This window comes from Neltuma alba, unplaced genomic scaffold (genome assembly GCF_004799145.2).
Source record: "Neltuma alba isolate B1F8T4 unplaced genomic scaffold, ASM479914v2 tig00010393_pilon, whole genome shotgun sequence".
Classification (NCBI taxonomy): Eukaryota; Viridiplantae; Streptophyta; class Magnoliopsida; order Fabales; family Fabaceae; genus Neltuma; species Neltuma alba.
The window spans coordinates 65,750-75,958 of record NW_021635296.1 but is presented as its reverse complement, the minus strand read 5'-3'; the positions used below and the strand labels follow the sequence as shown (position 1 = coordinate 75,958).

The 10,209-nt window shown below is 30.8% G+C and overlaps 1 protein-coding gene across 2 annotated transcripts; it reads left to right on the top strand.

Moving 5' to 3' along the window:
* The first annotated feature begins 770 nt into the window (after window positions 1–770).
* On the top strand, window positions 771–9,630 carry LOC114756397 (subtilisin-like protease SBT4.14). 2 transcript variants are annotated; one of them, XM_028945334.1, is made up of 11 exons: window positions 771–1,014; window positions 1,101–1,210; window positions 1,400–1,497; window positions 1,611–1,754; window positions 2,802–2,907; window positions 4,896–5,409; window positions 6,353–6,450; window positions 6,595–6,819; window positions 7,867–7,975; window positions 8,103–8,316; window positions 9,061–9,630. In XM_028945334.1, the coding sequence occupies exons 1-11, from the start codon at window positions 889–891 to the stop codon at window positions 9,591–9,593; spliced, it is 2,277 nt and encodes a 758-aa protein (XP_028801167.1). In that variant the 5' UTR covers window positions 771–888; the 3' UTR covers window positions 9,594–9,630. The 2 variants fall into 2 exon arrangements, with proteins under 2 accessions (XP_028801167.1, XP_028801168.1); XM_028945335.1 differs by having other exon boundaries at window positions 772–996.
* The last annotated feature ends 579 nt before the right edge of the window (window positions 9,631–10,209 follow it).

The following is a 10,209-nucleotide window of genomic DNA, read 5'->3' as shown; positions in this document are numbered from 1 at the left end:
TTTTATTTATTAAAATTTAAAATATTTTCACTTAATTTAGACTATATAAAAATTTATAAAAATGGAAAAATAATTCTAGTCTTATATATTCTCTAAATAATTATTTTTATTTTAGTTATTCACCAAAAAAATGCTCTATATTCTTTTTTCAATAATTTTTTATTAATATTTGTCAGTGTGTTTCAATCAATATTTTATTATAGATGTTATTTAATATTTTTTTCTATTTTTGGGTAAATTAAACGTATTCAGAACTTACTCAAGATAAGTCAGAATGTGTTACTACTACATTAGTAAAATTTGATTGAATAAGGACTTGATTATAAATTTCAATTTGTAAAAATAAATTAAAAATATAATAAAACTGTAGGGATGAAAGTATAGTTTTTTCTTTGAAGATTCATCTCACACTTTGGTCATATTTAATTTTCCTTTAATAAATTATCCTCCATTTAAAATATTTTTATTCTAATTAAGAATATATTTAGACTAGATGACATGATATTATTTTATTTTTGAAAGAAGTTCATGTATGTTTTGAAAATAAAGAATAAGCTGAAAAAATTTGGTAAAACTAGAAGAATGAGCTGCATAATAATTTTCTTTAAAAAAATTAAGATTGTTAAGGGAAGTTTCTCCTGAGGAAGCAATCTTAGGCTTCAATGTGATACTGACATTACTAATAAATATATAGTGCTTTCAAATATTCTGAATTCAATCTTTGAAGCTTCGTCCCCTACAACCATCATAACTATAATTAATTAAATTACTATTTGTATCTAAGAAGCTAATCTTATATCCTTTGATCTTTTGGCCGTCTTCACAATCATATATATTGCTGCTTCTTGGCCATCCTCTCCCATATTATTAGATTCTTCTAAGCTAAACATGTTTTCCCAGAAAACCTTGATGATTAGATCATTCTCTTCTCTTCTTTTATTGCTTCTTCTGATTCTGCTAAGAAAATCTGCGGCTGATGCAGATGATGAGCAAAAGGCATATATACATATATATGTATACATATATGCATTTCATTGTTTTATTAGTTTCTTTTAATAGATTGAATTGTTTGATTTATTATATTTACATGTTTTCTGCAGAAATTCTATATCGTTTTCTTAAGAGGGGATCCTGTTGATGGTATAAGCCCAGAAAATAGCTTACAGATTGAGAGTACTCATTTGAATGTTCTATCTTCTGTAAAAGAAAGGTGTGTGTGTGTGTGTGTATGTACACACAGCCTCACCAACCTTCTTTCTCTCTCTTCAATCAGAAAAGCAGGACGAATATAAAAGCTAAACTAGTCGTTTTTTTTAGTATTTATTATGATCATCAAGTTCTTCAATAAAAATTATATGTTAAATATGAGTTTAATTTAGGATGTGTTCGTCGTACGCAGCCACCATGAAGCAAAAGAATCGATGGTATATAGCTACTCAAAGAGTTTCAATGCCTTCGCTGCCAAATTATCTGATGATGAGGCCAGAAAGTTATCTGGTATATGGTTCATTATTATTATTTTAATTTTTTTTTTTTTGGGTTTTTTCCCTCTAGCTGTAAATCTCTTCTTCTTCTTCTTCTTCATCATCTCTTTGCTTCCATATATGCAGAAATGAAGGAAGTTGTTTCTGTGATTCCGAATCGATATCGTAAGCTACACACAACAAGATCATGGGACTTCATTGGCTTGCCTTTAACTGCTAAGAGAAGATTGAAACTAGAGAAAGATATCATTGTTGGTCTTCTGGATACAGGTTAGTTATGTTCTTCATTTTGAATCAGTTAATCTATTTTTCTTCATTTTCAAGTTCAAAAGTTACGTTTTTATATACATGCTATAGATCTTGGCCTCTTGCATTACAGAGTCTAAACTAAACTCGCTCGTTAATTAGGAGTGTACTTATATAAGAAGCTTATATTTATATTCATCTTAATTTACATGTACAAAAGTATAATTATATAAAATACTACTGGAGTAGGGGCTATAAATGTCGGCCGAAACGAGCTTTTAACGTCCGTTAGAGAAATATTTATTTCATATACCTAGTTTCATATCTTTAACATCAGTTGAAAAGTAACACCGTCAGAATATTTATATGTTGGTTAAACTGGCTAGGTAAATGATGTAGAAAGATGACTCTGACCTGAGAGATTAGAGAGGCATATGTGGTTCTAACAATGCGTTCTAACCATTTCTAGCAAAATTAAATAATTCTTACATACCAATTTAATTGAATTAATTTAAATAATTCATGTTTTAAACCTACTTTTATTTTTTTTAAGTTCTATCCTCATTTAATGTCCATTTTATTTGCTCACTTTTAATGGGGAATACAACATTTATAGTAAGTTCTTTCATATGTTTAATAGGGACATATTAAAAAAAAAATGAAATACTCATTAAAGCCTTTAATTTATCAAATAAATAGAAACAAATCATTCTCCAAAAATCTGTCTTGTACAAAAATAAAAGTACCTAGGAATTGAATTTTCTAAGGTAGCGACTAGCGACAAAGGTTTGGCGGGCCCCAACTTTATCCTTCTCATTCGCCCTCTTCTTCTTGCTTTAAAAAAAAAAAAACAAAGAAAGCTAACTAAGATAGTGCATTAAGTGGCTAGCCTCTCTCTTTATATACACGTAATATTTTATCTTTTTTTATTTCATTTTAAAGATATAAGATATATAAACGGTCAGTTTGTGATTGTAGAATATTTTTGGATTGTTTCACTTTTTGTAATTTCATTATTATTTTATTAATAAATTCATATGATAAACAAAATGGGCTATGGCGATGAGATAGGGACCACACCTGAATCAGATAGCTTCAAGGATGATGGGCTAGGTCCTCCACCAGCAAAATGGAAGGGATCTTGTGGTCATTTTGCCAATTTCTCCGGATGCAACAAGTAAATTCCCTTTCCTATTTAACTACCTTCTATATTTAATATAATAATCAGATAACTAATTTACAAAGATTAAAAAAATTAGTTAAATTAGTTATTTGTAATAAATGTGTTGACTCCATTAAATTATTTTATTTAATCATGTACATTGAAATTATACTTGGATAGAAATACCTTATAATCAATAGGTATATTTTTGAGAACATATTATAAATTTAGAAGACAAAGTGAATTAGAATCTTATATTTAGAATTGCCAACTAGCTCTTATATGCAGAATCACAGGTAATATTTCGAATTATTACTTTCGTTAATTAATTTTTCAATTTTTTTAAAATTTTCCTCTCATATAAATTTAAATATATAATTTTTAGTCAAATTTAATTGAAAAAAATAAGACACAGACATTCTACATATTTCAATATTTAGGTTATTAAGAATATACTAACAGATACTTAAAATAGAACCAGATGGTTTTTTTATTTTTATAAATGAATACCATATGTACTTACCACCTTTGATCCAACATATATGAGCTCGGTAAGATCTCAATTAACTTTATCTTCTAAAAATATGATTTTATCTTTAAACAATTTATATTAATTGCATATATTATGAATGTTTTTATCAAAAAGTAGTTGCAATACAAATGATTAAATAATGTATTTTAAAAAAATCAGTATATATTTTTAACAAATAACTAATTTAATTAATTTACTTAATTTTGTAAATATTACATTTTTCATATTTGGTTTTGTTCAATTTCATGAAATTACTTCAGACATTTCTTGCCAAAAACAAGTAGGGCCTGCTTACGGAATAAAATGATAGCTGCTTGTTTTTTCACGTTATATAAGAACTCATATAATTTTTATTTTAGTTTTAAATAAAAAATATCAATTTATTTTGTTTCTTATATTTATCTATTTTTCTTAAAATATTTTTATAATAATGATTCTAACTAATATACTTAATTAGTAAAGATATTTTAGGAAAAAAAATAACATCTATTTATTACAAATAACTAATATAACTAATTTTTTTAATTTATTCAAATTGGTTAACTAACTTTTATAATAAAGACCAGAGATAGTATTAGTGACGAAAAGGAACATTTTTCTAATAAATCAGAAAATAATCAGAACATAAAAACAACAATGTCACTTTTTAAATGTCTAGTTGTTTTCTTGTTAGATTACCCCGTTAACAAATTAGAAGATAATTTTCTTTAGAAGTAATATTTTAATAAGTTTTTGTTTTAATTTACTGCAAGAAAAATAATGTTACAAAAATTCGTACTGTGCACCAAATTTCACAAATATTAGTTTGCCCTTTGCTATTCTTTTTCTTTTTCTTTTTTTTTTTAAATATTGTCACCTCAGTTCTCTTAGCAGGTTTCCAGCCACCGAAACTCAGGCACCCGTAACTGGTTACGGGAGCTTTGGTGGCTATTCTTTCTTATGTATTATTGACTTTTTTTTTATTTTAGCAATTGCCTATATTTGTTTTTAGAACTATAATGACTATTTTTGTTTAGGTATTGACTACTCTAATTTTGTGATTGACTACATTCATTTTTGAATATTTAGTGACTGTTCTTATTTAGTTATTGACTACTTTAGTTTCAATATTAACTATTTTTGTTTTAAAAATTCAAAACATGCATGAAAATCTAGTGATTACTTTTTATTTAGTTATTTACTTTTTTTTTGTGTAGTCAATACCTATACAAAAATAGATATCAGAACTTTAAAAACAAAATAGTTAAAAGTAAAACTAAAATAGTTAGAAGTAGCCATTAAGAATAAGGGCAGTATTATTATTTCACAATATATTAAAATTTTAAAATAATACAAGGAGTCTGATTTAAAATTTAAAATTTAAAATTTATCCACCCTAATTAAATTTTTTAATATTTTTGAAGATATTTTATTATTTTTTCCTAATAAATATCTAACCAAATCAACTCTTTCCTATGGTAAAAACTTGAAGCAAGCTCATAGGAGCAAAGTACTTCAAGCTGGATGGAAACCCAGACGCGGAAGACATACTATCCCCCATTGATGTAGACGGCCATGGCACCCACACTTCTTCAACGGCGGCTGGCAACCTAGTCCGAAACGCGAGCTTATTCGGGCTGGCCCAAGGGACGGCTCGCGGGGCGGTGCCGTCGGCGAGAGTGGCGGTGTACAAGGTGTGTTGGGAGAGCAGTGGTTGTGCAGATATGGACATACTCGCAGCATTTGAAGCAGCAATTCATGATGGAGTGGATGTGATATCAATTTCCATCGGAGGAGGCGATCCGAGCTACGACAAAGATTCGATAGCGATCGGATCGTTTCATGCGATGAGCAAGGGGATAATCACTGTGGCTTCAGCTGGGAATGATGGCCCTTCTATGGCCACTGTTGTGAATACAGCTCCATGGCTTGTTACTGTGGGAGCTAGTGGCATTGATAGGCAATTCATCAGCACTGTGCAGTTGGGCAACGGACAGAATGTCTCTGTAAGTCTCACTAATCTCTCTTTTGGAATTGGGAATCTTGATCTTCTAGAATTGCAAATGTTGAATGCAAATTTTAGGAATTAGATAATTAATTTGAGAAGTTAAGAAAATTAGTTGAATTAGTTATTTGTAAAAATATGTCTTAATTTTCTTAAAATACCCTCTTTTGATTATTTACATTAGAACTAGAACTATCAGTTGATGGAAACCCCTTTATATGTGTGATCAATGAGACTAGTTTGGAAAAAAATTGTAAATTTGCGAGACAAAGTAAAATGAGGATAATCTTACATTTAGGATCAAATTAAATCCTCTAATCTGCTCCAACATTTAGGAGTAGGAGGAGTTATACTGTATGTTGAATTAAATTTTGTTTTGCATGTATAAATGTAACATAATTGATCCACCAGTACTTTATATTGCACTTCATCAAACTTTAAAGGTTCCAAATCCAAAAATGGGAAGAATTAATATTTCTGTAAGTGTCATTATGTTTTAGGAAATACAGAATCTTCTTGGAATCACATTGCAAACGTAATTTTCCAGAAGCAACTCATAGGTTGCTTTTGAGAAACATTGCAAACATGATTTTGGGGTGGTGTTTACCTGTGCTGAGATTGTTTGGAACAGATAAAGTTGATTGCAAAGTATTGGTAAAATCTTTAATGTGAATTTTGTTTAGGGATTGAACTTTAGAGGATCCAAATTAAATCTGACCTTAAAGTTGGAATTTTGCGGAGCTACTTGAAGTAGTTACTTTTAGCTATTGGATTTGCTGAGATAGTTTCGCATTATGCGTCATGACTGATCAGACAAAAGAGAATGTACATATATGAAAGATAATATTTTTTACAAGAAAATGTGTCTTTATTATGCAAATCTTCATGGTGAAGTTATTTGTGTACGAGCATATATCAAGCACGAAAATTACAAATATATGCAGGGAAGAGGAGTGAACACTTTCAATCCAAAGCAAAAGCAATATCCTCTCATAAATGGAGCTGATGCAGCCCAAAACTCAGCAAGCAAGGAAGAAGCTAGGCAAGTATTATTTTTCCCCCTTCTTTAAACTACAGAACATTAATTTTTGAGCAGCTTCATTGACAGTTATTGATCACACCATCATAATGCAAACTATTTAATTGGTTAGTCAACTTGATTGTTCAATATATATGTTGCTTGCAGATCCTGCTACGAAAGTGCCTTGGACCGAAAGAAGGTAAAGGGAAGGCTTGTTTACTGCGGACCAGATTCATCAGGTTCTGACTCTGTAATCAAAGAACTCGGAGGCATTGGTGCCATAATTGAAAATGAGCAATACCTTGACCTTGCTCAAATTTTCGTGGCTCCTGCTACAGCTGTCAATATCTCAGTTGGTCAATCCATCACCAATTACATAAAATCCACAAGGTATAACATCTTCCTTGTAACTGGTTTGGTACATAATACATCAGGACTGAAGTTGCATGATACTTAAAATTTGGATATCTTGAAATACATAAATGCATCGGGAATGAAATAGAGGGGTCAATCTTATCTCCAGATTTTTCTGTTTCAGTCTGTCTAAGTGCACACAAACGTGAACAGGTCATGACCTTTTCACTTGAAAAGAATCTAAATCCAAAATAAAGAGCTGTAGACCCACATCTGATGTGGTGGGGCCGACCCTTCCCCCTTTTATTTTTAAGGGAGTGAAGTATTTTAAGAGATTAGAGTATATGCTATCTTCGGTCCTTAATATAAGAGTTAGTTGACTAATTTGAATGGATTAAAGAAGTCTGTTAAGTTAGTTATTTGTAATAAATAAGTGTTGTCTTTCTTAAAATACTCTTAATAATCATGTGTATTAGTTAGAATTACTATTTGATAGAAACTTGAACATGTGCAACTACTACAAGAATTATTTTGGGAAAAATAGATAAATAAGAGAAAAGGTGCATTGGGGTTTTATATTTAGAACCAAATTGAAAGTCAAACTAGCTCTTATATTAAAAACCGGATGTAGTATTTAACACTTATTAGAGACCATAGAGTAATACTGTAAGGTTGTCACCGTTAATACACTCATACTCAGAAAATTTTCACATTATATCAGCTATAAGAATTGGATACTTAAATTTGGATCACAATAATCAAGGATGAAGTAGTAGGGTCAAGCCTCTCTTCAGGTTCTTTTGGTTCAGGTAAGTTTAAGCGCACCAAAATTTAGCCAAGACCAGTTCACTTAAAAGGAATATGATCCAGAAGTAGAGAGGTACATGAAAAGAAGGTGAGAGACCCTCATCTATAGAGGTGGGACCTTCTCTTCATACCCTCGCCACTTCTATTTTTAGGGGAATGAAGTATTTTAAAGCATCCATATTATTGGTAACACTCATATGAGACATAATTGGGTTGATATATATGTATTTTATCTTTTCTTATATCTGATATGAAGTTTTATGATGTTGAACTAAGATCACCATCAGCAGTGATATATAAGACCCATGAAGTGAAGAAGGCAGCTCCATTTGTTGCTTCGTTTTCTTCTAGGGGTCCAAATCCCGGTTCCATTCATGTTCTCAAGGTAATAACCGTTGATTATTGTTGCAAGCTTAATTAATTAATTGGAATCATTATTACTACCAACATTAATTTGTTTTCATTTAATTAATTAATCAGAGATTTGTAATGTGTGATGGTATATAATGCAGCCTGACCTTGCGGCCCCTGGGATTAACATATTGGCATCTTATACACTAAGAAGATCACTGACAGGTCAGCAAGGAGACACCCAATTTTCAAAATTTACGCTAATGTCTGGCACTTCCATGGCTTGCCCTCATGCTTCTGGAGTTGCTGCATATGTCAAATCTTTTCATCCAAACTGGTCTCCTGCTGCAATTAGATCTGCCATTATCACTACAGGTGAGATATTTTATTTTTAAGTTATTAAAATTATATAAATATCTTATTTATATGTTTTCATAGACATATCTTGAGTTTTCTAAAATTATATAAAAACCCTTTCTGTTTTCAAAATGTCATTATATAAATCTCCTTTTAAAGTAATTTATAATTCATATGGACGTACCATATGTTTTGTTAAAATCACACGTGCATTCTGTTCTATTTTCAAGAAAAATTTGTGCGTATATATTAAAAAAAAAAATACAGGGGAAGGTTAATCTCAACCAAGCTCAAGAGAAATTTGTGTAATTTTTTTTCCATGTGTATTAAAAAGACTCGAACTTAATGATACACAAAAACTTTCCTTGAAAGTATGCGCGTGCGCGTGTGTATGTGTATGTGTAAGGAAATGCATATAATTTTTGCAAAATTTATAGGTCTATTCAATTTATTATTATTTTTATTTTGAAGATCAGTTCAAGTAAATTTTGCAAATAGAAAAAAAAAAAAACTTTATGTAGTTTTAATGAATTTCTAAAAAGCTTTAAATGTTAATGGCTAGTTGATCGAGTGCGAATATTACGTGTCATTTTTGTATGAGTTTTTGAGTTTGAACCGGCATTGACATATTTGAATGAGTATCAAATACAAATGCTAAACTATTTTTTTTAATGAATTATTTATCTATTACCTTTATTTAGGACTAGGAGTAATATGTGTATTATGTTTGGGCTGACTGGTCCGTGTGACACATGTTTGAAGCCAAACCAATGAGCAAGAGGGTAAACAAGGAAGCAGAATTTGGTTACGGAGCAGGTCAAGTGAACCCAATGAGAGCCAAAAACCCTGGTTTAATCTACGACATGGACGCCTTCTCCTACCTCCAATTCCTCTGCCACGAAGGCTACAACGGCTCTGACCTCTCCGTCTTCACCGGCTCTCGTGTTAACTGCTCCTCCATCCTCCCCGGTCTCGGCCATGACGCCATTAACTACCCCACCTTCCAGCTTAGCTTGCAGACCAAGAAACCCTCCACACTTGCTGTGTTCCGAAGAACAGTCACCAACGTAGGACCTGGTCCTACCATGTTTAATGCCACTGTAAATGCTCCTTCAGGAGTGGAAGTCACTGTGAGCCCCATGAATCTTAGTTTCTCACGCACACTTCAAAAACGGAGCTTTAAAGTTGTGGTTAAGGCTAAGTCTATGGCTAGCATGAAGATTGTATCTGGTTCGCTTGTCTGGAAAAGTCCACGTTATGTTGTTAGGAGTCCTATTGTGGTTTATAGTCCATAATGGGAAATTGGGAATTACAAAATCAATTATATGTTCATCAAAAATAAAGTTATTATAAAAGCCAAACGCTTCATCCATAACTTTCAATTATGTCTAACTTTCTATGTATTAGTTTTTAAATACAAACTTTTCAACTGATTTAATTATAACAATTCTGAATATAATCAAATTAGTAATGATATAATAATCCAAACTCCCGTGGTCCCATCTAATTCAGGTCAATAATAATTGTGCTAAGGGGACAGTAAAGATTAGTAAATCATTTTGTGGCTTCCAACAAATGTTATAGGTATATTAATGTAACTTACTCTTAAATATTGCGTTGTTTAAGACAGAATGTCATTTTAGTCTCAAAAGATCAATCCAGTGCAGTGAGGTCCCAAAAATTAATGTTGAAAAAAAAAAAAAGTTGCAAATACACTATATAGTATGTGGGTGTATATTGTCACATCTTAGTTTTAAATCTTATTTTATCTCGATTGAAACTATTTAGAATTATGTCTTATGACTTTAAGTTGAAAAAATTTGAACCTTAAGATATCTCAAATTTGGGTTATTATTTATTGTAACCTCTACAAACGTCAAACTTTGAAAATTCATAACTAATTTTAGAAAA

Bases quoted from the DNA above. Each gene is read 5' to 3' on its own strand.
- LOC114756397 (XM_028945334.1), top strand. From the start codon at position 889: ATGTTTTCCCAGAAAACCTTGATGATTAGATCATTCTCTTCTCTTCTT. The intron at 1,211-1,399 runs GTGTGTGTGTGT...CGTCGTACGCAG, and splicing joins CTATCTTCTGTAAAAGAAAG to CCACCATGAAGCAAAAGAAT. The intron at 6,451-6,594 runs GCAAGTATTATT...TGTTGCTTGCAG, and splicing joins GCAAGCAAGGAAGAAGCTAG to ATCCTGCTACGAAAGTGCCT.